Consider the following 27,291-nt stretch of genomic DNA (forward strand, 5'->3'; position numbering starts at 1 on the left):
ACCCTGCAATCCCACATCCCACAAATCCAGGTCTCCCATGGGGAGTCAGCAGAGCCCAGCACACTGAGCCTAGGCAGGTGCAAGCCCCTTCCCACTACACCAAGGCTGTACAAGGCATCACACCACAGGCACCGGATTCCAGAAGCCTGCCCATGCACCAGGGATGGATCCCGATTCCCCTGCCTGGGTGTTTCCCAAACAGTTCGAGCCAAACAACCATCTTCCATATCCAGAGGGCCTAGTCCAGTCCCATGGGGGCTCCACAGCCACCAGTCCACAGATCATGGGCTTCTACTGGTGTGGCCAGTCATCTCTGCATGTCCTCCCATCATGATCTCCACGTTCCTTGTCTGCAGTATTATATCCTGTGTTTAAAGGTGTATTGATAGGAACTATAACTTGAGTAACTTGGTCTTTTTCTTTTAAAGGTGCTTCTTATCCTGCAACCCCACGCATGAGCCAGAGTTCAAATACAGGTGGAATGGCTTCAATCCCATCCATTCAGCTGTTGGGACTGGAAATGATGCTTCATTTTTTGTTGGGTCCAGAAGTCTTGAATTTTGCTAAGCAACACAAGCTTGTATTGAGCTTAGGTATTTGTTTTTGAAGTAATTTCTTGTGTGTGAATGTGTTTAAGTCTTTTAAGTAAAAACATTTAGATAAATTTTTTTTTGTAGAAATATGCTCCATAAATCTTTTGGCCTGCTTGTCTTGTTCTCCTCTTTAGAGCCATTGGAGCACCCGCTAATCAGCAGCCCTTCTTTCTTCTCCAAGCATGCGCATATACTTATCACTGCTGTTCATGATAGCTTTGTTGCAGTTGGAAGAGATGCTTCAGGTAAGTTCAGGAAAGTTTTTAAACTCAAAAGTCTGTATTTTTTAGGCATTTATGTCATTTGTGTGTGTGCATGTGTGTGGCCATACATGTGCCACAGGACATGGGGATGTCAGAATACAACTTTTTAGGACTTAAGTTCTTCACCTTGTAGGTACTGGGAATTTAGGCTACCAGGGCTGGAAGAGCAGGCACCTTTACCCATTAAGCCATCTCACCAGCCCTTTAAAGGATGATGAAAAAGCGAATACTTCTGGGTGGTGGTGGCGGTGGCGGCGGCGGCGGCAGCGGCAGTGGCAGTGGCAGCGCACAACGTTGATACCTGCACTCAGGAGGCAGAAGCAAGTGGATGTCTGAGTTCAAGGCCAACATGGGCTACAGAGTTAGTTCCAGGGCAGCCAAGGCTACACAGAGAAATCTTGTCTCAAAACGAAAAGCAATTAATAATTTGGTGTTAACTCATTGACCAGATTGTGTACCAAAAAGTTTGTACTTCTTTTTCCTTGAAGAACTTGTTTTAACCTGTTATAAATGGGGAGATAGGAGTGGCTGGTAGCATTGGGGAGGCAGAGGCAGGCCAATCTCTGATATTTGATGCTTGCGTTGTCTATGTGGTATGTTCCAGACACCAAGGCTGCATCAGAAAAGAAACTAGTTGGATTGTACTAAGACATAAATACTGCATAAAATCATATAGTGACTGATAGATCTCCGACTCAAGCCTAGGCTCTGTGACTTCAGTATCTGCATTTAAATTTATGTTCATTGCTGGACGGTAGTGGTGCACACCTTTAATCCCAGCACTCGGGAGGTAGAGGCAGGTGGATTTCTGTGAGTTCGAGGCCAGCCTGGTCTATAGAGCGAGTTCCAGAAAAGGCGCAAAGCTACACAGAGAAACCCCGTCTCAAAAAACCAAAAAAAAAAAATTATGTTCATGGCCTAAGAGAAATTAGTATGAGAAATATAAAGGCAGGTGTGGTGGTTTGCCTTTGTAATCCCTGTATGAGAGGTTGTAAGGCAGGAAGGAGGATTGCCAAAAGTGGAGGTGGCCACCTGGACGGCAGAGGAGATCTTCCTTCAAAAGAGATGTGAGATGGTAGCAAAAACAATCTGAGTACTGTGGAAGCTGAGATAAGCCTCATTCATTTGAGGCTGACCCAGTTTCCAACATAGAGCCTGTCATCAACAAATAAGTAGATAAAATAAAAAAGCTTCTTAGTTGTTTGGAAAATGCTCCTGTATGGAGGATGGAGGACAACTTTGGAAGTTCTTTCCTTCCACTATGGTGTGGGATCAAACTCAGATTGTGAGATTGCCAGCAAGTGCCTGCTGAGACATTTTGTTTTTAGTAAATAAAAGGGTAATACGTGTATGGGTGTGGGTGTGACCATGGAGTCTAGACTCGGAATTTGCATTCTTTGGAGAAAGCATCTTGGTCTTTGTCACTCAGCTGTCCTGAAAGCAGTGCTAGTCCTCTTGTCTGGGCCTATTAAGTGCAGGAATAATCGGTGTGTACAACAGGCACTAACTCATTGTTTTCCGTTTTGCAAAAGTGATGGGTATTCAACATAGACAACACAGATCAAAGTGAAAACATTTATTCTTTATTATGAGGCAGGCTCATTGCTAATGTCCTTTATAAAAGGTTTAATTTCTCTAAAGAAAGATTGAAATGGTAGTTTTATAAATATATAAGGAAATAACAGTCAGATTAGTGCTCAGTTTGCTATTAGTATAAGGAAGGGCAGACTAGGTTTTGTTTTGACGTTTTCTTAGTTACTTTATATGTGTGAATATTTTGCCTGGATGTATATATGTGTACTATGAGTATGCCTGGTGCTCAAGGAGGGTATAAGAGGACATCAGATTCCTTGGAACTGCAGTTAGAGATGGGGTACTAGGAACTGAACCCGGTCTTAAAAGTTCTTGTGTCCTTGACAGATGCAGTCGTCAGTGCTATCTGGAAGGAGCTTATTAGCTTGGTGAAGTCAGTTACTGAATCAGGTAAGCAGTATTCCATTGCTGAATGACCTTCATAGCAAAGTGTAGTGCTTATTGAAGCTAGTGTCAGCTTTATTTGTATTAAATGTTTCTGAGTTATTCTTTAAACAAAGAAGCTACATAATAAATGTTTAGTTAAATAAAATTTTCATAACTCTTAGTAGATATGCTCACCTAAAATACATGTTTGGAATTATACCCTTCCTTTTACTCTTTGATAGGAAATAAGAAAGAAAGATCAGGTTCTGAAGTTTTGACCCTCCTACTAAAATCTTTGGAAAACATAGTGAAGTCAGAAGTGTTTCCTGTATCAAAAACACTGGTAAATACATTTATAAATTGCCTTAAAGTCTAATTTTGAAACTCAGTTTATTTTGACACTTGGTCAGATAATGTTTGGCACAGACCTTTATAGTACCAAATATTGACTAACAATTTAGCTGTATTGTCAGTGCCTTTCAAATTTCATTTGAAACCTGTAGCAGCAGCTACAAACATCTACAGTTTGGTTAAAGGGATCAGCTTCATACCAAAAATGGAATAAAGGACATGCAACTTGAACTGAACAAATTTTAGTGTTCACAGTGCTTGGTAACAGTAGCACATTGTCACTTTGCTTTTAATTATGTTTTAAACCTTAATAGTAACGAATGGAAAAAATAAGTTGTATGTAATTTTTATATTAATGGAATAAATAATGTCCTTAAGTACATGGTGCCTGATGTAGCATAATAGATGATATCAAGGGCTCTAGAGCAGTTTAGGTTGATTCTTTGTCCAACTAAGGCAATTTGGGTAATTAATTGCCTTGCTTTCTTGGCCTATCAGTTCTGAACTTGTAAAGAGTGTAGTTAATAGTTTAAATAGTTAAATGAATTTATGCCTGCAAAACACTCTGGACAAGGCACAAATTAATACAGCTAACTTTAGTGTATTTCCAAATGTTGCTAAGAATATGTTTTTACTAAGATAACTATTATGACACTTAACACTTTGTAGTTCATATTAATAGAAGCACAGGAAGACTTGGAGAGCAGTTTAGGAAACTCAAGCATCTCAGGATTTGTAATAAGAGGATCTATTTGTAGGTAGCAAGCTGTTGAAATATTTGCTTCTAGGTCTGTTTAGTATGTATGTCATTGCAGTTTCTTTTAACTGAGTTAAAAAAAAAAATACTGTTTTAGAAAACCAGTTAAATTATGGACATTTGTTCATATACTAGCTTTTTTTATAGTAACACAAAAACTTAACAAGGTAGAAGGTCTTTGTTTTCTTCTCTATCTTTGAATTTCTGAAATAATGTGTATAATATATATAAATACACACACACACTAGTCAATGAATATACTGTAATGAATCATGAGTGATGGTTACTTAAAATTGTCAGAAACAGAGAAAGTTTTTACTGAGTAACAGGTTTTGATGGCTAACTATTATAAAATCTTTCTTTCTTAGGTCCTCGTGGAAATTACAGTTAAAGGACTTCCTCAGAAAGTATTAGGTTCACCAGCATATCAGGTTGCTAATATGGATATTCTTAATGCAAGTATCTTAAATGTAGTGCAGTGATATGATAAAGATTGTCAAAACAGAAATTCCTTTAGATTTCTTAAAAAATGGCATTTAATTGGATTTGGTTGATTAGGTTAAAAAACTTGTATGCAAAACAGTAGATTACTGTGAAAAATTAAAGGTGGTGCTGTGCCAATAGGTGAACATTCTTCCCTGGATTGAATACTGGATTCAAGAAAGAACATTTTCTGTTTGTATGTAGTATTATTACTGGCTACTGCTAAAATATTTGAAAGCTTAGTAATATTATCTTAATAATATGAAATATACTTTATTATGTGAAACAGGTATTGTGAGTCCAGCAAGTTTAGGTATTTGTGTGTTTGTTATCTGATACCTCTTTGATTTGTCACGGAAGAACCATAATCAGATCATAGAGATGGAGTTTTTTTTTTTTTTTTTTGAACATTTGTATTTATTGTTCATTTTATTTTTAATTATGTCTTTGTGGATGTGTGTGAGTGCAGTACTTTGAGAGGCCAGGAGAAGGTAGTGTATTCTGGAGCTAGAGTAAGATCATGTCTTTTTGTAGCCTTAGTTGACCTAGGATTCCACTATATAAACCAGGCTTGCTTCTAAATCTCAAACTCATAAGGTCCACGCCTCCCTCCTAAGTGCTGCTGTCATACCTTGGCTTGTCTTGTTTTGAAGACGGTCTCATTAGGTATCCCACACTGGCCTTGAACTCAAGATCCTTCTACTTCAGCCTACTGGCTGTGATGATTACAAGTGTGTGCGACTGTTCCTGGCATTGTGGGTAGTTTTTGAATAAACTTGCTGCTGTTATACCCTAAATAATGTTAAAAGTTAGTTTTCATGCTAAAATAACTCATGTTAATGACTGTAGAAAACAAAAACTGTTCTTTTTACTGGGAATTGTGACTTTGTTTTCTTCTCTTTTCAGGGAACTCCAGCTTTGTTCTTAATCCAGTTAATTTTCAACAACTATCTTTTAGAATGTGGTGTAGCAGATGAAAAGTGAGTTTGTACCATATTCTTTAAGTCCTGTCATGGTCTTATGAGTCTCAGGATAGCATTGAATTGCTGTGTAAAGAAAATGACTTGAAATGATTTCTCCTCTGTCTACTTCCTAATTTCTAGAAGTGTATTACCATGGTCTTTTTGTTTGTTTGATTTTTGGTGTTTTTATTTAGCCCTGTCTAGCCTGGCTGTGTAGAGCAGGCTTCCTTAGAATTCAGATCTGCCTACCTCTGCTTGCAATAAAGTGTGTGCCAGTAATCCAGTCCTATGCCTGATTTTTCCTGCTTTCCTTTTTCATGAAAGATGATTATATAATGAATGTGATTCTTTTTATTCTTCGGTATTTCACAAATTTGGTTTTAAAATTAAAAAATTCTTCCTATTTCAATATCCTGTATCTGTACAAGCCCAGGTTGGCCTCAGTCTTGTGACAGTTCTGTCTCTATCTAAACCACCAAGCTCAGTTGGTCATTTTGTGTATTGTGATGTGGCTTTGTAGCCAGGCCCATCTCATTCTAGATTTTTTATATCAGATTCCCTAATGTTGGGGTTGCCACCAGGTCTTGTGCCATATTTTTTTTTAAGATTTTTTTTGTGTGTGAGAGTTCTTTTGAATGTATGTCTGTACCATGTTTATGCCTTAGTGCTGTGGAGGCCAGAAGAGGGTATCAAACCCCTTGGATGTGTAGAGTCATGGATGGTGACAGTGTGGGGGCTGGGAACTGTAACCCAGGCCCTGGAAGAACAAGTGTTCTTAACTGTGGAGTTTTGCTCTCCAGTTTTTGCCATAATGTAATACTTGGGGGAGGGGGTTGTTTTGGTACATAACTACTCCAGCACCTATAAACTTGAGATAAGAGGCTGGTAGTGGTGTTAGAGGCTGGGGGATAAATAATAAGACAGACAGAAAGTCATCATTTCTTGTGTTCAGCTGTTAATTTTAGAATTTTGCTAATGCATAATGTCTTTCTGGATGAAATACTCATTCTGATCCATTGTTCCTATTTTTTAGGTTTTTTCTCAATCTAGAAACACTTGTAGGATGTGTGCTTTCTGGTCCGACTTCACCATTGGCTTTTAGTGATTCTGTACTAAGTGTGATTAATCAGAATGCAAAGCAGTTGGCAAACAAGGAGCATCTCTGGAGAATGTGGAGTATTATAGTCACTCCGCTGACGGATAGGATTCATCAGGTACTGCACGTCTGCTATGTCCCCTCACGGGGTCTGAGCTAACACTTAGAAAGCATGCTTAGAGATCAGCTGGACTTCTGCCTGGCACAGTCCTCCTGCCTCTGCTCCCTCAGTGCTAGGAGGTTACAGACTGTGCCACCATGCTAGTCCCCTCCCCACCCCCCAGGTATGAGTTTAAATAAAAATAACACTTTTTAAAACTTTTTTTAATGCAGTTTAAAATTGATCTGTGTATTTGATTACATTTTTCATAGTGTTAGGAAGTAGTGTAACAGTTCCTTATCCTATAGTAGTGCTGATAACACCAGCCTCTGTGTGATAAAAAAGGTCCTTTTCCCCTATTTTTGGTTTGTGTCAGTATCTCCCGTGTAGCCTATGCTGGCCTCCCACCTCCTAAGACTTTTTGCCCATCCTCCCAATATTTTGATTTTGGAATACTTACATTGAAGTGTATCAGATAGGGAACAATGAAAAATGGTCTGTGTTTTGTTGTCCTCTGTAAACAAACTTATCTGTAGCCATGCCGGCTTTATGTCCTGGCTTCCCAAAGCTGCTCTTAGGTGTGCTTTCCACACCTGACCTGTGATTCCTTTAAGTAGGTTACATGTATCGGAGGCACTACGGCTTGACTCTAAACTTGTAGCCTTCTCTTAAGTTTGGAATAAGCTGATTTTAACTAACTCATGAAATGAAAACTACACAGGAAATTTTTGCAAAAGTAGGCTTTTTAATCTAACACTCTCCTGGAAGGAAGTAGATTATATTTCTAAGAATCTCACCTTGAATGGTAACAGGGGGTCCTTTATGAGTCTATACGTCTGCTAATGTTTTAGGACCCTCTCTAGCAGCTTTCCCTAGAACTCAGAGTAGCCTAGGTTGGCCTAGACTCATGGCAGCCTTCCTTCCTTCCTCAGCCATCTAATGCTGTGATTACATGTGCGAGTTATAACTTCTAGCTTCGGAGCTTAGGGTTGTTTCAGAAATTAAAATCAGTCTTAGTTAGGGTTTCTATTGCTGTGAAGCGACACCATGACCACGCAACTCTTAACAAAGGAAAACACTTAACTGGGGTGGCTTACATTTTCAGAGGTGTAGTCTATTATAGCAGGGAGCATGGTGGCATGCAGACAGACATGTTACTGGCTGCATCTTGATGAAAAGGCAGCAGGAAGTGGACTGAGTATCACATGATTGAAGCTTGAGCAAAGGAGACCTCAAAGCCCACCCCTATAGTGACACACTTCCTCCAACAAGGCCATACCTACCCCAACAAAGCCATACCTCTTAATAGTGCCATTCCCTTTGGGGGCTATTTTCTGTCAAACCACAATCAGTATACTTGGTTTATAGGGGACCTCAGGGTCTCCCTGTCTGTGTCTCCACCCCCCGCCCCACTCCCAAGGTTTCTGAGAACACCAAATTCACATGAACAGGTGGTGAAAACAGGAGAATTAATTTGTTTTTTAAATTAACTGTTTTATGTTAAGTCAAGACCAAGGGAAAAAGTATATCTCCAGATAATCACTGGACTATACACTTCTAGCCCTAACAATAAATAGGAACCTGTGCTATCAGTTCTGAAGACTAGAAGGTGTTTTTCTGTTTTGGAGCCCTGATAGAATCTGTTGCCTTCCTCTATTAATAGTGGTAGCCGGCAGACCGTGACCTTGAATTGTATCCACATAATTTCGGCTGTCTCCCATAGTAGTCAGATTGCCATTTGTTGGGTGTGACATCGCCATACTTGAGTATGACCTCATCTCGAGTCTGCACAGGTCTTTAGTTCATCTCACTAAGGTCATACTTGTATCTAAGGGTAGAAGTGTAACATCTCTAGAATGGGTTCTGGTAGAATAGTTTGTTCTATGTGAGTTATGTTACCAGGTAGGATTAAAATTAGATGGTAATTTAATTCCGTATTTTTTTTGTTTCAGACCAATGAAGTGAATCAAGGTGATGCCTTAGAACATAATTTTAGTGCCATCTATGGTGCATTGACTTTACCAATAAACCATATTTTTTCAGCTCAGACATTTCCCATGGTAAGAATGTATATTGTTTGTATAAGGGGTTTGTGCCTTCCTGGAAACACTGCCTTTATATATGATTAATACCAGCTCTAATTTTCCTTGCAATTAGAATTGTGGGGTGGACGAATATTTGTGGGGGGAGGCAGAGAAGACAGTGCAATGAGGCTTCTTTGATTTTTGACCTTTGGTCATTTCTAATATTCATCATATAGAACTTAATAGGAAGATAACAGGTTATAACAGAGCCCTCTGACACTTAAATGTTTAATTCTTTTTCACAGTCTTAAGATGTATTAATTGTGTTATATTTGGTCCATAACCAGTCAGTTTACCCAGTTTCTCTTTTGTTAGGCTACCATGAAGACTTTACTTAAAACATGGTCAGAGTTATATAGAGCATTTGCACGCTGTGCTGCTCTGGTGGCGACAGCAGAAGAGAATTTGTGCTGTGAGGAACTTTGTTCTAAGATACTGTGCAGCTTGGAAGATGAAACCCTTTCGGTGAGACTCCCCTCTAGTGTACAATTGTAAAGTGGAAGTAACACTAAACAATGAACAGTGTCCGGCAGCTTCTGTGTAAGAGGTCCAGTTCATGTAGAAAACACAAGTCTCGTTACCTTGGGTGCATCTTAACCTCAGTCTAAGCTTTCCTTAATGTCTTTGTGCTACAGTTCACCTTCCTACTGATGAGTTCTGAAATTCTTCTCTACATCAAAGTACAAATCTTGGTTATGCCCAAGTTAAAATCCCTAAATGATTTAAGTTGTGGCTGCGTGGAGCTGTGTGTCTTGTCTCCCTTTTTTTGCTACAGGCTATGTGAGATCATCATCCTTTGTAGAACTTCCTGGATGGAAGTAGTTGGCATGGAAAGGAAAGCACATTAAACAGCTTTTTTCCTTTTGAATGGGTCAAAATTGCAGAGGGTGTGCACAGCCCTTGCCTGTTCTGACATGCAGAGAGAAAATTTATGGGCTTTGGCTATTAAGAGAGATTGCTGGGTCAGACTTTTTCTGCAGTACTTGGGCTGGCAGCTTCACTACGGTGTCTTCTGCCGCTTGGTTGATGTTTCTGACCTTGGACATTCTGGTGAACAGGCCCGAACTCCTAGATGACTTCCCCAGCCATGGACTTTTGACCAGGCTTTCTGGGCCAGGCATGAAATGACCTCATATCCAACCAGAAAGCAATTAGTTATTGTAATAGCAATATAGTAACTCCTCTTTCTGTCCCCTTGCTGGGATTGGGCATCCTCTACCCCACAGCTGCCATTGGCTAGACTTGCTTATCATTTCAGAGCATCAGCTCTTCCTTTGTGTTGATGTTTTGTTGCCTGATTTTGATTAACCCTTCCTATTTACTGTTTTGGGGTTTGGATTGTTCCTGTTTTTCCTGAGTCTTTTGGTGCGTCATTAAGTTATTGATTGATATGATCATTTTGATATAGGTCCTTATACTGTAACTTTGCTCATGACTGTTCTTTATGTCCCCTAGATTTTGGTGTATTATATTTTCATTTTCTTTCAATTCTAGAAATTTTTAAAATTAATTTCTGATGTCTTCAGTGGTTGAACTGTCATTTGATAGTGTGTTGTTTAGTTAGTCTGTTTTTTTTGTTTGTTTGTTTTGTTTTAAATATAGTTTTGCTGTTGATACCTAGCTTTAGAATACAGAATTTTTTTTTTTTTTTTTTTTTTGGTTTTTTTGAGACAGGGTTTCTCTGTATAGCTTTGCACCTTTCCTGGAACTCACTTGGTAGACCAAGCTGGCCTCTGCCTCCCGAGTGCTGGGATTAAAGGCGTGCACCACCACCGCCCGGTACAGGATGATATTTTAATTTTGTTATTAAAATTGAGACTTTCTTTGTGTCCTACCTAATTGGTGATCAATTTGGGAGGAACTTCCATGAACACTGATGAGTAGAGTGAGTGTTTGTGTATTCCTCAGTGTTTATGTCAATCTGTAGTGTTGAGTCTATTTGCTGTATGGTGTCATTAAACTCTAGTATTGTTCTGTTTAGTTTTTGTCTAGATGACCTGTCTGTTGAAAGTGTTGTATTGAAGTCACCTATTATCACTGTGTTGGGGTTATCTGTGGTTTTACATCTCGAATTTTTTTTTAAGTGGGTGTGCTTGTGTTTGCATATCTTTATTGGTATATTGTGTGGAGTGACCATATCTCATTTGAGTAGTTTTGGTTTGAAGTCTGTTTTGTCAGATCTTAGAATATACTTGGTTTCCTAAATCCATTTGTTTGGAATACCATTTTCCTTCCTTTTACAACTTTTTAAGTGGTTTCTTTTTCTTTTTGGTCTTTTTGAGACAAGAGTTTCTCTGTGTAACAGTCTGGTTGTCCTGGAACTCGTTTTGTAGACCAGGCTAGCCTTGATTTCACTGAGATCTGCCTGCCTCTACCTCCCAAGGGCTGGGATTGAAGGTGTGCGCTGTCGCCACCACCACCCGGCTAAAGTAGTTCCTATCTTTGGTAAATTATGTTTCTTGGAGGCAGCAGAGATGGATCCTATTTTCTAACACCATGTGCTACTCGTTCTTCTCTTCAGACTAAAGTATTTTCCTTGGTTAGAAATTCATTTCATCTGTTTGTCATGAAAGGGTTTTGTTTCTCCTTTCAGGGAGGGGTGATAGCAGTTTCACTCACAGAAATCCTCCTGTCTTCTCAGTGCTGGGATTAAAGGTGATGCCACCATGTCCAGCTTTTGATTTTGATACTTTTGCTGAGTATGATAGTTTTTGTTGCCAGTGGAGACTTTTCAGAACCTGGAAGGTGTCTTTCTGGGCACTTCTGGTTTTAGACGTTTCTGGTACATCAGTAGGTGTTAGTCTGAGACTGGGATAGTTTCACTTGCAGCTTGTCAGTATGCTTTCTTTGTGCTCCTCCCCTCTTCCCCCGAGACAGTTTCTCTATAGCCTTGGCTGTCTTGGAACTAGCTTTGTAGACCAGGCTGACCTCAAACTTGGATCCATCTGTCTGCCTCCCATGTGCTGGGAATAAATACGTGTGCCACTAGTACCTGGCTTAATGTTTTTAAAAACTGCATATTATGGGGATTTGATTTTTTTCTTGATTCTTTTTGGAGTTCTATAGGCTTTTACCTGGTGGGTATCTTTTTTTCTAGTTGTAGAAAATTTTCCTCCATAATATTTGAAAATATACTCTGTGACCTTGATAATGTAGTCTTTAATGGCCATAATCTAAAAGTTAGATCTTTCCATGGTGTCCCAAAGTACTAATATTAGTGGATTATTTTGTAAATTTATTATTACCTTCATTGAGTGATCCAATTTTCTACCTTTTCAGCCCGTATGCTATTTTGCATATAGTTTATTCAATTAGTAAGACTTTCTACTGAGGTTTTTAATTGGCTTATAGAACTTTTCCCAGCATCATTTCAGCTTGGCTTTTCTTTAGTAATTTACATCTTTTTATTGAATTTTGTTTTCATGTCTTGTATTGACATCCACATTTCATTCATCTTTGTTTTCATTCTCTGAAAGTATAACCATTGTTTTAAATTTTTTGGAAGTCCTTTCAGGTTGTTATTTGGATCCATTAAAATGGGATTTATTTTTAGAGAACACATGCTATCTTGAACTTGTTTGTATCTGTGCTGGTACTTAGCATCTGTAGTTAGTTGAATGGAAGTTTGGGTGTGGGGCTGAGGGGCTCAGGACCGGAGATCCCTTTTCTCTGTGAACTTGGAACACTATGGAAATTTGGAGTTTGAACTTCTGGTTTCCTCTCCCCACCTCCTACAGCTGTGACCTACTGTACTTGATCAGGTTTCATGCATGCTATGCAGACACTCTACTGTACCAAGTGACTTCAGTTACTCTCCTGTTGATTTTATTTTAAAATTTACTATTAGGGTGATCTAACACTTGTAGAGGCCAGAGAACAACTTTTGGGAGTTGATCTTTCCCTTCCACAATAGGTTCTGGGGTTGAATTTAAGTTGTCAGGTTTGTGTGGCAATTGCTTTTATTTCCTAAGCAGTCTTGAACCCCTCTCCATGGTGGGTGTGAGGATATATGTGTGTGGGGGATGAGAGTGTGATACTTAAATGCATGTAGAGGCCAGAGGAGGACATTGGCTGTCCTGGTCTATAATTCCATCATATTCCCTTAAGACAGGGTCTCTGGAACCTTTGTTACTGTGCCTGGATGTATAACTTTGACACTTAGCAGTTCTCATCTCCAGTGACTGACTAGATTTTTCTTTATTACATTATGTGTGTGTGTGTGTGTGTGTGTGTGTGTGTGTGTGTGTGTGTGTGTGTGTGTACACTTTTTGAAGTTAGAAGGCAACTTGTAGGAGTCAGTTCTTCCACCATATGGGTCCTAGGATTGAACTCAGATTGTTAACTTAGTTGGTAAGCGCTTTTACCAACTGAGTAATCTCACCAGCGTGTTTTTTTGTTTTGTTTTGTTGTTGTTGTTTTTTGAGACGGGGTTTCTCTGTGTATCCCTGGCTATCCTGGAGCTCACTCTTTAGACCAAGCTGGCCTCAAACTCTGATCTGCCTGCTTCTGCCTCCCCTGTGTTCTGGGATTAAAGGTGTGGGTCACTACCGCCTGGCTCTTGTTGGATTTTTTTTAACATGGTAATGGCACAGTACTTATTTGGACAAACATTCAGATATGATGCTGAATATTTCTCCATTCCTTTGACCTTGACTGCTTTGTTGAGCCTGGTATCAGTTCCCACTGGAATCCTTTCTTTCATAAAATGTTTGGATCTTTTATTGTGTTTAAGAGGTACTCTGTGAATCCTGTAATTCCATGGAGGCCTTGTGAAGGTTGATAGTTCACCTTGTTGGAGGAGAATGCCTCTTTCTTCTCTGTACCCTTCTTTGTTGGAGGCATTCTGCATGTCTCGAAAAGGAGTAGCTGTAGGGATTGTGGCAGTGGAAAGCCATATTACCTTTTTTGTTGTTTTCTACCAGCCTCTTTTTGAGGGTTTTTTTTTCCCCCCTTTGGGGGTTAGGAATGAGGAGGAAAGATAGAGGAGCTTATTTAGTGGTTGTTTCATTGTGCACCTCCTACAGCTGGACCCTGAGGTGAGAAAGCACAGTGTTTGCCGTAGAACATCTAACTGGGTTGTATTTGTAGCATAAATAACGAAAAATTTTTGTGTATATTGACTGTTACTTGAGTACTATTCCTGTAGTAAGATTTTCTGACTATGATACTTAAATCTTTTCCTAGGATTTGTTGTTCTTGGACAGGATCTCTCAAATTATTATCGTAATGGTTGATTGTATCGACTTTTCACCATACAATATTAAATATCAGCCCAAAATCAAATGTAAGTATTTTCTTTACCTTTATTTGTTTATACAATATTTCATAACATTTCAGAGAAAATTCTTTTTTGTTTTTGTTTTTCGAGACAGGATTTCTCTGTGTAGCTTTTGAGCCTTTCCTGGAACTCTATAGCCCAGGCTAACCTCAAACTCACAGAGATCTATTAGCTTGGGACTTTATAGCTCATAAAGTTCTGGAAATTATTTGTTGGTGAGTCTTCTATGATTACAGTCATGATCTTCCTTGGCTGCCAGTCATTATGATTTATGAAATGATCACAGTGTTTTCATTTAATTACATTAATTAGTTTGTATCAGAAGTCAATTTCTTACCAATTACCTCATGAAATCCCTAATTTTAAATATAACATTTATTCACAATTATTGAATAGAATTATAGTTTGAATTCTAGAGGTATAGATAACATGTTCTAATATAACAGCTCAAGCTATCGGTGTGGACTTCTGGATTTTTTTATGTTTGGGAGTCACCACAACGTGAGGAATGGTGTTAAAGGGTCATATAGTATTAGGAAGATTGGGAACCACTGGTCTAAATTTTTTGAGATAGTATTTCACTAATTGACTAGAGTGACCAGCAAAACCCCAACCTTTTATACTCCTGTTTCCTCCTTTCAGCATTATATAACACATCATTCAGTCTCCCCCACTTTTTGTTTTGTTCCCTCCTTTGTAGATAACCATTTACCTTCTATAAGTTTTTTTTCTTCTCTGTACTGGGGGATCAAACCCCAGAACTTTGCTTGTTAGAAAAGCACTTTATTTCTGAATGACATCTTTTTCTTATAGTATTTTGACAAATGTCCACTGTTTGAGTTTTGCAGAATATTCAACTATATCTTGTACTTTTCCTATAGCCTGGAATTATTTCCCCCAGAAACATATAGATAGGTAAAATTTGGTCAGGCAATTTTTGTGAGTTCCTAACATCCCCTGGCACCTCAGCCATATTCTAGCACCTCAGGTTTGACATTTGTATGAGAATTTCTGAGTTGTATTTAAACATGCTCATGTGAAGAAACTGATCCTAGAGAGAATGATTGACATTTTTAGTAGCAACCCTGGTTTTAATTCACCATGAAGCTAATAAAGATGGGTTAAACTTTCTCCCTCCATTAAATATGGGCTTTCCTAAGACTTGATTGTCTTACAAAAAGAAACAGGTAATTTAGGAATAAGAATGACTTTTAGGGCAAGAGAAACATGGCTTTGTTTTGTACCTGGAATCTGGAGAGAAATGATTGAGGAGGGGCTGTAAAGGAAAATGTGTGCTTTGAAGTTCATGTTACAGTCTATAAAATCTATAACTAGAGTTTCTTTGGATTCTCTAGTTATTTCCAGGGATCAATGAATTATGTATAGATGATCCAGGGATATTAATTTCTGTTGAAATCATTTATTACTGAAAACCTATCATGATTTAGCGTTGTTACTTCAGTCATGTGACTTAGTATTTATAAACTAGTTGTTGAAATTCTAGGAAAACAGAAATGAAAATATTTTATAATCCTCTGGGAATTCTTTTTTTTCTGGGATTATTTGAGATCTGCTAGCTCTTTTCTGTTGAATTTGGTTTTCATTTCTAAAGCGACTCTGTTGATATTTATTCATTAATGCTTTAATCATTTGAAGGTTTATCTGAGGTGTTAGTTAACAAGAACATGTATATTTGATGTACTTAGCATTTGAATGCAAAATGTAAAAGTGATAGTGATACATATCGAAGTACTTAAGTTTTTAACCCAATTGTGTCTTAGCACCACAGAGATCTTCAGATTGGTCCAGAAAGAAGAAGGAACCCCTTGGGAAATTGGCTTCTTTATTTAAGCTAATTGTGAGAGTGATCCATTCTTTCCACACTCTGAGCTTCAAGGAAACATACTCTGACACACTGCTTACTGTTGGTAACTCTGTCACCAGCATGCTGTCCACTATATTTGGACACATTTCCTTGCCATCTGTGATCCGAGAAATATTTGCCACTTTCACAAGACCTCTGGCTTTACTGTATGAAAACTCAAAGTAAGTATTTTTATCTTATTCATGTTGAATTAAGTATATATGATTCTTTTGTGTATTTTGCATGTGTACATGTTCATGAATGTGTTCACATATATGCACATATATGTAGAGAGAGATCACAGGCTGCCTTCTGTTAACTTTCTACCTTGCTTTTTGAGACAGGGCCTCTCACTAACTTTGAGCTCCCCAATTCCAGCTGCAGACTGTAGGAAACACCAGGATATCCTCTTTAGTTCAAGTCTGTGTGTCCTCTTATCTGGCGTTGTATTCAGGTTCTGGGGATCCAGACTCATGTCCTCATGTTTGTATGACAAGCACCAACTGAGCCTATCTATCTTCTCAGCCCTAATATGTGTAATTTAAATATAATTAGTAACTTTTGCTTTCCTCTCAGCTTTATTGTCCTGGATGGTGTTCTAGAATAGATCTGTATATACTCTAGAATGTAGAAGTTGGAGATGGGACTTAGAACTACTATTCCATTTGACTTTTTTCCCTTCCCTTGCACTTTTCAGTTTTGCATGTGATTTTTGTAATTGTTTATACAAAGAAACATGCTTATTAATTGTATTATAATACAGATCTATTTGATTTGATATTATGCAATTGAATATACTGTATTCATGTATACATGGAAATCTCATTTTCTTAAACTCTTAACCCAGTTTCTGACCCTTGAATTCCTGTGGTTCTTTATCCAGCTTTTTCTGTCAAGATGCATTGAAGCATTATTTGTCCATGTACCATTGTTTGTATTGATCATGATGTCTGTTGAGCAAGGTTCTTTGTTTTGTTTTTGGTTTTTTGTTGTTGTTGTTTTTGAGGCAAGGTCTCTTTATGTAGTTCTCATTGTCCTGGAATTCACTGTGTAGACAGGCTGGCCTCGAATTCACAGAGATTTGCCTGCCTCTGCCTCCAAAGTGTTGGGATTAAAGGTGTGTATCATCACCACCTGGCCACAGATTGATTGATTGATTGATTGATTGATTGATTGATTCTTTCTTTCATTCATTCATTCATTTATTTATTGCTGGAGCTGAGGACTGAACTCAGGGCCTTGGGCTTGCTAGGCAAGCGCTCTACCACTGATTTTTTTTAAACCCCAGATTTTTTTTAAAGTCATTATTTTATTAAAAATGTACAGGAAGGAGCCAGAGCGATGGCTCAGCAGTTAAGAGTGTTTGCTGCTCTTCTAGAGGGCTGGAGTTTAGCTCTCAGCCTCCACCTTGGGGAGGCTTAAACTGCTAGTACCCTCAGCTTCAAGTGATCCTTTCCTCTTCTGACCTCTGCCTCTTCCCTGGCCTCCACAGGTACCTGCCTACACTTAAAAAAATTGTGTGTATTGTGTAGGGATCTGGTGAAATAGTAAGCACTGACTAACGTACGCAAAGGCCCCGGGGCCAGTCCTACCCCTGCACAAAGACAGGAGATGGACCAGAGTTACCATGAGCACTCCAAGTCTGTTCTAGGCAAGAGTCATTCAAGTGTTTATATGATTACAGCTTGCTTGATATTTGGCAATCTTTTCTTATTCTTGGAATATTTTACATTACTGTGAATGTTTCTCCTTTTGTTTGTATGGCTCTGTTCTCTTTGAGGCTTAGCTTTATAACTAACTAGTACAGTGATGGCATCTTAAAATATAAATGGTAACAGTTTTACATCTGTCTTTCCAGGCTTGATGAAGTTCCTAAAGTGTATAATAGTCTGAACAACAAGGTAAGTAAATACTGTCCATAAAATATACTTATTGAGGACAGCTTATGGTTTTTGCAGTTATTTTTCTTAAACATAATTGATCTTAAGTGGTTATTATTAGTATTTTCCATTTATATATATGTTTGGTGTGCATGAGTCAGAGGACACGTGCAGGAGTTGGTTTTCTCCTACACTGTAGGTTCCAGGGACCGAAATCATGCCCATCAGCCTTAATGGCAAGTGCCTTCACTCCTTGTCATCTGACTGCATTACAATTTTTTTTAAATTTATGTGCATATGTGTATGATTATGTATAAGTTATGCTACCTTGGAGGTCTGAAAGAGGTCAGATCCCCTGGAGTTAGAGTCACAGGCAGTTCGGGTGCTGGGAAGTGAAGAACAGCAAGTGCTGTCAGCTACTGAGCCCCCAGCCCCATTGCTTCATTTGTAATGGTCATAAAACAAGAAGGTATGGATATATTCTGAGGTAGCTGAGTTTTTTCATTAGAATTTACTACTATTTTAAATTCACGTAATTCTTGGGTCTTATCCCTTTTAATGTGAGGATTGTTGACTGTAATATTTTTTGATAAATTGTGTAGAGTTATTAATGGCCATTACAATTAATAAAACATTTTTCCTGTTAACGAGAATTAACTTCAAATTAAATTACAATATTAGTACTCAAAGTAAATTTACCTGATAGTTTGTTCATTTATAAAGAACAGTGTATAGTTATGATGACTATGGAGTTGCTTAAAGATGGGCCAGATTTTGGGCTGGAGAGAAGGCTCAGAGGTTGAGAGCACTGATTGCTCTTCCAGAAGACCCAGGTTCAACTCCCATATGCCAACTCAAAACTGTCTGTTACTCTAAGATCTGATACTTTCACAGACATACAGGCAGGCAATACACCACCGCACGCTAAATAAATAAATGAATGAATAAATAAATAGGTGCATACTAAGATGGACCACCACACGTTAAATAAATAAACAAACAAACAAATAAATAAATAGATGCATACTAAGATGGTCCAGATTTTAAAAATTGAAATAGTAACATGTTCTATAAATTTGTGTTTAGTATACTTTTTGCTTCTTCCGCTCTTTCCTAGTTAGAAAAGCTATTAGGAGAAATCATTGCTTGTCTACAGTGCAACTACCCTGGAGTCTACGACAGTGAACTTCTTGGACAACTTTCTCCACTTCTGTGCATAGTATTTCTTCACAAGAATAAACAGATTCAGAAACAGAGTGCTCTGTTGTGGAATGCTACATTTGCTAAAGCGACAGCTCTGGTTTATCCTGAGGAATTAAAGTATGTTAGCATCACAACTTCCTGTAGCTGCTTGCCCCATTATGATCATGTAAAGCTGTATTTGGGTTCTATTGTTTAATTTTACCATCAGGCTATGTAGTAGCAATTAGACTTGGGTTGACTGCTGTTAGACTTCAGATTTTGGGGAACCATTATTACACCAGAAAAATACTTAAACAAGGGCAGAGGATTGAAGTTTATTAATAAAGCCAGACATGGGTGGTAATATTTAACTTTTTTCTCTTCTTTTTTGAGAAAAGATCGCTACATAACCCTGGCTATCCTGGAACTCATTATGTAGATGGGGCTGGTCTCAAACTCAGAGATTCACTTGCCTGTGCCTCCTGAGTGCTGGGATTAAAGGCATATGCCACAACATCTAGCATATCCTAAAAACAAATTGAGAAAAAATTATTTATATGAATAAGTGTTTTCCTTATATGTGGGTTTGTGCACCACTTCAAAGTCTGGTCCTTGTGGAGGCCAGAGGTCATTCATTGTCTTTATTGAACTAGATTAGACTGGGCTGCCAGGTCCTTTGGAAGAGCAGTCAGGGGTCTTAACTGCTGAGCCGCTTACTAATTCCTAATAACGTTTGAAAAAATAATAATGTTTTTTTTAAATGTGTATGAGTATTTTACCTACATATATATCTGTATACCATGTGCATGCTTGGTGGTAGTTTTTGGAGGCCAGAAGAGGTTCCTGGATTCCCTGGAACTGGAGCTAGGGGTGGTTGTGAGACACCATGTGGGTGCTGGGGATTGAACCTGGGTCCTCTGGAAGAGTACCAGTGCTCTTTTTTTTTTTTTTTTGAAAACAGAGTTTCTCTGTACCTCTGGGTGTCCTGGAACTCGCTCAGTAGACCGGGCTGGCCTTGAACTCACAGAGATCCACCTGCCTCTGCCTCCTGAGTGCTGAGATTAAAGGGTGTGCCACCACTACCTGGCAGCACCAGTGCTCTTAACCATTAAGCCATCACTCCACTCCCCACCCCTATGAGTCTTTTTTTTTTTTTTTTTTTTTTAAAGGTTTTGAGTTTATTTTGAGACAAGTTCACACTTGTAGCATAGCTTGACCGTGAACACTTGGTGATGTGTCTCACCTTCAAGTGTGCTGTAATTACAAGCACAAAGCCTACTATGCTTTGCTTGACAGTTAGGAAGTTTGGGGATGCTGTTAAAGTATAGAGAAAGAAAATCTGAATGTTTTCTTTTTTCTCCAATGTTGTGTTTGTGTAAGTAAGAAACAATTATAAATAGGATTAGTGCCATAATTGGTAGAATGTTTAGTGCCATAGTTGGTAGAATGTTAACTTAGCATACCTGAAACCCTGGACTTTATTGCCATCACAGCATAAACTGGATGTGATGGCTGTAGAAGTTCAAGGTCATAGAGCTAAATCACAAGTTCAAGGCCAACCTGGGATTCATGAGAACCTGTCTCATAATTAAAGTAATATTGTTAACATTTACTAGTGTATTTTACTCATTATCTATTGTACTTTTTTTTTTTTTTTTAAGACCAATATTAAGTCAAGCCAAACAAAAACTTTTGCTTCTGTTGCCTGGTTTGGAAAATGTTGAAATGATGGATGAATCCAGTGGTCCATATTCTGATGCAGTAAGTTGTTTTTTTAACTTAAATTTGAGTATAGTTTAGTATAAGTAAACAGCAATAATCAGAACTTGAACAAGAAAGAATTCAATAACACCACCGTTTCCTCATCCCACATGAAGCTTTCCATTCAGGAACAAGTGTAAACTTTTGTTTAGAGTCAGAAGAAAAAAATACAGTGGCTTACTATGGGTTTTTTTGTTTGTTTGTTTGTTTGTTTTGTCTAAAAGATTCTCAGCAGAAAAAAGAGCTTATTACTATTCAGCTTAATTTAGCATATCAAAATTGTACATCCTGGTGTAAGAGAAAAATGCTGAATACATTTATGTTCTCCATCCTACATGGGGTTTATTTATTAACCTTTATTCTGGAATGTTATATTTTTTTTCTAGATTTTAAGACTGATGTGTAAGCATTTGAGTCTAGTAATTTGTAAGTTTTGTTTTCAGAATTCACAAAAGTAAAGGCTGTAAGTCTGACTGTAGAAGGAGATAAGTTTTTTTGCACAGTATCTTTTCTTTGTTTCCAGTAGATTTGTATAGTCAAACTGTACCATTTAAAATGAATAATCATAAAGAAGCAAATAGACATATAGTTAATGTGTTCATTTTTATCTTAATAGACAGAAAATTCACAATTAAATGTCAAGATAAGTGGCATGGAAAGAAAATCAAGTGGAAAAAGAGATTCAATTTTGGCACAGACAAAGGATAAAAAAGAAAATACAAAGCTGTCGACCAAAGTATGTTTTCAGAAGTATATTTACTGGGATTTTAAATAATGCTAGCTAGCTAGTTTAGGAACACAAAACTCTTACTTGGAGGAAAGAGCTATGGAAGTCCAAACAGATTTTGGGTTTGTGGTGGAATGATAGTGAAGAGAAGGTCGGCTGTGATTGTGTGTAGAGGCTGGAGTGATTTCTTCTTAGTAATCGCAAATTCTCAGTATTGCATATAGTTAACCTGGGCAGCTTTCCTGAGGAGAGCTGAAAGGATGAATGAACAGCTAAGTAGAGTGCATGGCAGTAATTTATGCTTTGATTAGAACTTTCTGCTGCCTAGGTAAAACATGTGTGTATCTAACTCCATATAGACTTGCCCCCTAACAGGCTTACTACTATTTATCTTAATATTAGAGGTAGGAGAAAGTGAAGGCCATTTAATTCTGACCGTGAATGTTACATTGTTATTTATGTGCTTGTAATCCTAACAGTTAGTAGGTTGAGACTGAGACAGAATCATAAGTTCGGTCCAACCTGAAATAGACCTTATTATCTTCAGATGAGAAGGTGGTGTGTGTGTTTCAAACTTCCTAATCAGTATGGAAAAATAATACCAGAATGTTAGAAAACATAGGAGAATTAGAAATAATTTGGAAGCTCATTTACTTTTTAATAACCTACAGCTGAAATTAGAATCTTCGTCTCCAAAATTAAAGAGTGGTAATAAGCTTTTGGAAGAGGAAAAGTCTACTGACTTTGTGTTCATACCTCCACAAGGAAAAGAGGGAAAGGCAAGGATTCTGACTGAGCACCAGAAAGAAGTACTCAAGACAAAACGGTTTGTGGGCTTTTTATCTTGAGCTCTATGTAGTTTGTTGTGAGAACTAGGATAATAATGTGTCATCATGCCTGGCCTTGGAAATCTTACTAAGGACATTGACTATGGGAGGCAAGTACTCTACCACTGGGCTAAAGCTACCCTGGGTATCCTAAATTTTAGTGACAGATGATGGGACTATACCTGATAGCATTTAATAATGTTTTCATCTCACCGATAATTTGCCCAGTGTTTCTAAGCTTTCTTTTACTGGGTATGTGTTTATTGGAGAAAAAGGTAATTTCATAGGAAACATAAGCTTTTATATGATTCATTAAATACACTTTCATAGAATTCCAACTTTTAACTCTTTTTTTTCTTCCCTGAGACAGGGTTTCTCTGTGTAGCTTTGCAGCCTTTCCTGGAACTTGCTTTGTAGACCAGGCTGGCCTCAAACTCACAGAGATCTGCCTGCCTCTGCCTCCTGAGACCTGGGACTAAACTTTTGATGATGGGAATATCACTAAGTTTTTGGAATTATATATAAGATTTTTTTTCTCCCTAGGTGTGATATTCCTGCCTTGTATAATAATCTGGATGTTTCACAAGATACCTTATTTTCTGCTCAGTTTAGTCAAGAAGAATCTATGTAAGTACAATACTCTTATGACTAGTTTCTTATTTATATAAATAAAAATAATCTAATTTGTACAATTTTTTATCTTAGGGAAAGCCTCACTTTAACTGAAAAACCAAAAGAAGATGCCAAGATAAATAAGGTATAAGCAGTATAGATATTTGAGTGTTTTTAAATTATAGTAAATTGTAAGGTTGTTTTAACAATCTTCTAACTGAATTGTACATAAATGTGTATTTAAAATACATCGTAAGTGACTTCTGAAGTAAGGGATTAAGATCGTGTTTAGTTCAGATTTTGTTTAGTTCAGAGTGGCCTCGATTTCCTGAGGAGCTGTGCTTCCTCTTAATCTCCTGCCTCTGTCTCCCACCGGTCTTGGCCTCAGGTGTGGCTTTAACTGAACACCATCAGTTTAAAGCACATTGACAGTTCTTTGCTGATCCTTTTGGAATATTTACAGTAATTTGAAAGTTAGTGTCTTGAATTGCCAGAGTTTATACATAAGTTTCCCAAGAAAATCTTGATTACCACAGTATTATTTTTTAAATTTCCTAGCAAAATAATGTTTTACTATGTAATTTGTATGTTTTGTGTAGGAGGAACAAATGGAGAGTGCCATTTTCATCTCTCAAGATGCCATGAAAAACTGTGGTGTGGATGAACATCCTGAAAAGGCTTCTTTACCAAATGACTCGGGTTCTGTTGCTGAAACCAATTCAGAAACACTGAGCACTGGTACTGATGCTACAAAACACATGTTAATTTCATCAAAGATAATGCCAGCTGAATATTCATCTGGTACAGAAAGTTCACTGGTGGTCAGCAATAGTTCGGTTTCTAATGCCACTGTTTCTGGAACTCCTTCACAGCCTACAAGTCGGAGACAAACCTTTATTACTTTGGAGAAATATGATGGTTCAGAAAATAGACCTTTTAGCCCATCCCCTTTGAATAGCATGTCATCTACTGTTACAGTGAGAAATAACCAGGAAAATACAGCTAAAACTGATATGCTCCCAAAAGGAAGGAAAAAAGAAGTGACTCACTCAAAATCTGACTCAGAAAAACTTGTGAATGGAGGTAAAAAGTCAGGACGGAGATGGAGTAAAGTTGAGCAGTCAACTAATAAAAAGTCTAAGCCTTCACTGAGATCTGAACAGGAGGAACGTGCATTATTAGTAAACAACCCTCCTGATTTGCTCAGTCAAACAGAATGTCTGTCAAATCACGATCATCCTTCTGGAGCTACCCTAGAGCATGAAGATAGAAATCCTAAACCAACAGTAGAAAATGCTTCATTGGAGGACTCAACTACAGAAGAGAAAAACGTATGCATTAATATGGAATCTAAAGAAAATACACCTCCGGTCGCAGCTCCACCAGATCAAATAGTAAATGAAGAAAGTCAAGCTGTACTAGCTCCAAATCCAAAAGCCCTCAGACGGTCTTCAAGGCGACGTCCAGAAACCGTGGAGTCTTCCAGTGACAGCCAAGATAAGGATAGTGGTCAACAAAAAAAGGAAAGACGGAAGGAAGAAGAAAAAACGGTTGCCAAGAGTCCATTGCATATAAAAGATGACAAGTTGCCCAGGCAAAAACTAACTGCTGAGTCACCTATACAGGAAAATTTAACCGAAAAAGGAAATAGTTTACATGAGAAAACTTTAGAGGAACCCAGTGCTAATGCTGAAATTGACCAAAATAAAAGAAAACGAGACCATGAGAACACTGGTTCTGAGGAAGGTAGTACACAGGACAATGCAGAAAAGTCATCTGAGAAACCTTTGAGAGGACGTACACGTTACCAAACAAGAAGAGCATCTCAGGGGTTACTATCAGAACTATCAGAAACTGATAGTTCTGAGGCAAAGGAAGAAGTTTCTAGAAAGAAACGATCTGGGAAATGGAAAAATAAAAACAATGACAGTGTTGACATTGAAGAACAAGAAGAAAAACTGGTCGAAGAGGAATGTATAAAAACTGCACGTGAGATGCATGGTGGTCAGGCAGTTCCTGAAGCTCCTGCATATGCAGTGGCTCAGCTCTGTGAAGAAAGTACCAATAGGGTAACCCTTAAGGAGTCTGCTGGTCCTTCAGATTCACTGCAAGTCACTGATACACCAGTTCCAGGCGAGGAGGACACAAGCAAGACTCGCAAATGTGTTGATGACTCACTGGCAAGTCCACCTGTGCCTGAATCAAATCTCAGGACTAGGAATGCCACTAAGAGATTACATAAAGGAGATACTGATAGCAGTGGGGGAGAACGCTCCAAAATGGAGACAGCAGACATTTCTGTGCCTTCTGAGAAATGGGCCCAAGCAGTTGAATGCCAACACAAGAGAAGCAGAAGAATCAGGAGGTCGAAGAGTTGTGACTGCTGTGGGGAAAAATCACAGTCCCAGGAAAAGTCATTTCTTGGGTTAAAGAACACAGAGAGTTGTGCTATAAAGAGCATGGAGACAAAGACAGCCGATAAGCAAGCACCTGAAACTTGTGAAGGTAATGAACACACTGAAACAAAGCTGGTAGATGAACATCCTAGTATGAATGTTCTTTTGGGTCTTAAAGAAGAGACTGATACTACTGGTGATTTAGTTAAGTCTGAAACTGGATTGGAAGAAGATAGAAAAAAATTTCTCCCATCTGAAATAGTAAGTATGAAAGAAAAATCTCATGATGATACAGATTCTAGTGAAATAGTATCTGAAATCCAAGAGCCAAGTAATGAAAAATTGACTGCTGAAGACCCATGCTTAAGTGATTCCAAGGACATTTCTCAGGAATCTTCTTTAGATAACAAAGTAGAAAGTCCAGATGCTGTTCTGAGAAGAGAATTTGACGTTGAAGATGTAGGGAAGGCATGCAGAGTAGTAACCGGACCCAGCTCAGAGGGTGTTGAAGCTATGGAGTTAGATGGAGGAAATGACACGCTTGGAGCGGCCTTCTCTGCAAAGAGTGCCCACCTGGATATTTCTGCAGATGTGGCAACAGAGGAAGAGAATGAGAAAGGTGAATTTGAAGCAGTCACAGCCAAAGTGAATGGTGAAAGAGCAGCCACTGAGGGCTTGAATTCTGCTCTGAGTCTTTGTGATCATGCCACACCTGTAAGCAAGAGTGTCAAGAAGGAGCATCCCGCCAGAGTGGACCTGGAGGATGGTGTTCAGTCTGGTTCCACAAGAGCGGACCTGGAGGCTGGTGTTCAGTCTGATTCCATAAGAGCGGACCTGGAGGATGGTGTTCAATCCGGTTCCACAAGAGCGGACCTGGAGGCTGGTGTTCAGTCTGATTCCATAAGAGTGGACCTGGAGGATGGTATTCAATCCGGTTCCACAAGAGCGGACCTGGAGGATGGTGTTCAGTCCGGTTCTGCAAGATCGGACCTGGAGGATGGTGTTCAATCTGGTTCCATAAGAGCAGACCTGGAGGATGGTGTTCAGTCTGATATCGGCTCCTGTGAGGAAATGAACACAGAAATGGAAAGTTCCAAAGTAGCAGTGGTAGCCCAGTTGAAGATGGAAGTTGATGACACTGGGGAAGAGGATAGGGACACTATTGTTAACACCTCCACATCTGAAGAAACTCCAGGTGGAAGACTAGGAGTCAAAACTGAGAGCTTTGTTTGCGACACACTTGAAATGAGTTCTGTTTATTACAAAACTGAAACAAACATTGAACTTAATAAATTGGATGAGACAAAATTGAGTGACAACCAAAATGTAGTGGATAATGATGTTCTGCAGGAAGTTTGCCTCACTTCAGAGAAAGTGGAATTACCACAGTCTCTGACTTCTGAACTGGTAGCAGAAAGCGGTAATGTTTCTCCTGAAAAATTAAGAGAGCTGGACCCTTCACTTGGATCAGCAAATGAAAGTCCTAGTGGTATGCAAGCACGCTGTGTCTGGTCACCATTGGCTTCTCCATCCACAAGCATATTAAAGAGAGGACTTAAAAGATCCCACGAAGATGAGATCTCATCACCAGTTAACAAGGTAGGAATGGTGATGACTAATGAATCTAATGTTTGATTGGAGTATCTGTGAAACCTAGTAAAGGATAGGGAATTAGGGTCATTTGCCATGGGTGCTGTGGGAAGGATAGGAGAGGAAGCCTTTCATGTAGTCTTGCCTCTCACACTCAAGAACTTGATGCATGTAGGCATAATGGGTGGGTCCTGTTAGGATCTTTCTTCTGTAATACAGTATGTGGAACCAGATTTAAGAAGCCAGGCAGCACTGATTGCTCTTGATCAAAAAAGCTATAAATTCTTGGACATGATGCCTTCGGTCACTCTAAGCCATCCGGTTAAAGACACTGACTCCTAAGCCTCATATTTACATGTATATACTTTACCACTGAGCTACCCAGTCCTTAGTTTTTTGTGTGTTGGGGTTAACTGAGGAGCATGCTGCCAACTGGCTTTTCTCCTGTCCCTTTTCATTTTGTTCATTTTGGAGATTGGGAGAGCCAGTGCACAGCATTGAGTATGTTTGGCACGTGGCACACACT

At 38.7% G+C, this 27,291-nt stretch overlaps 1 protein-coding gene across 5 annotated transcripts in view; it reads left to right on the forward strand.

The window, feature by feature from the left end:
• The window catches only part of Rif1 (replication timing regulatory factor 1), a 59,638-nt gene that overhangs the window by 22,905 nt on the left and 9,442 nt on the right, over window positions 1-27,291 (forward strand). For 4 of the 5 annotated variants that reach the window (XM_036184434.1, XM_036184433.1, XM_036184437.1 and 1 more), the window contains exons 12-30: window positions 429-593; window positions 728-838; window positions 2,777-2,839; window positions 3,058-3,158; window positions 4,292-4,378; window positions 5,313-5,386; window positions 6,402-6,582; window positions 8,517-8,624; window positions 8,964-9,113; window positions 13,833-13,932; window positions 15,708-15,972; window positions 17,649-17,691; window positions 18,788-18,990; window positions 20,514-20,613; window positions 21,230-21,349; window positions 22,012-22,166; window positions 22,711-22,794; window positions 22,873-22,924; window positions 23,379-26,774. In XM_036184434.1, coding sequence (XP_036040327.1) covers window positions 429-593; window positions 728-838; window positions 2,777-2,839; window positions 3,058-3,158; window positions 4,292-4,378; window positions 5,313-5,386; window positions 6,402-6,582; window positions 8,517-8,624; window positions 8,964-9,113; window positions 13,833-13,932; window positions 15,708-15,972; window positions 17,649-17,691; window positions 18,788-18,990; window positions 20,514-20,613; window positions 21,230-21,349; window positions 22,012-22,166; window positions 22,711-22,794; window positions 22,873-22,924; window positions 23,379-26,774 — 5,558 coding nt within the window. The remainder of the gene's footprint in view (window positions 1-428; window positions 594-727; window positions 839-2,776; window positions 2,840-3,057; window positions 3,159-4,291; window positions 4,379-5,312; window positions 5,387-6,401; window positions 6,583-8,516; window positions 8,625-8,963; window positions 9,114-13,832; window positions 13,933-15,707; window positions 15,973-17,648; window positions 17,692-18,787; window positions 18,991-20,513; window positions 20,614-21,229; window positions 21,350-22,011; window positions 22,167-22,710; window positions 22,795-22,872; window positions 22,925-23,378; window positions 26,775-27,291) is intronic. The other variant, XM_036184436.1, reaches the window with a different exon arrangement.

Source organism: Onychomys torridus, chromosome 4 (assembly GCF_903995425.1).
Source record: "Onychomys torridus chromosome 4, mOncTor1.1, whole genome shotgun sequence".
In the NCBI taxonomy this organism is placed as follows: domain Eukaryota; kingdom Metazoa; phylum Chordata; class Mammalia; order Rodentia; family Cricetidae; genus Onychomys; species Onychomys torridus.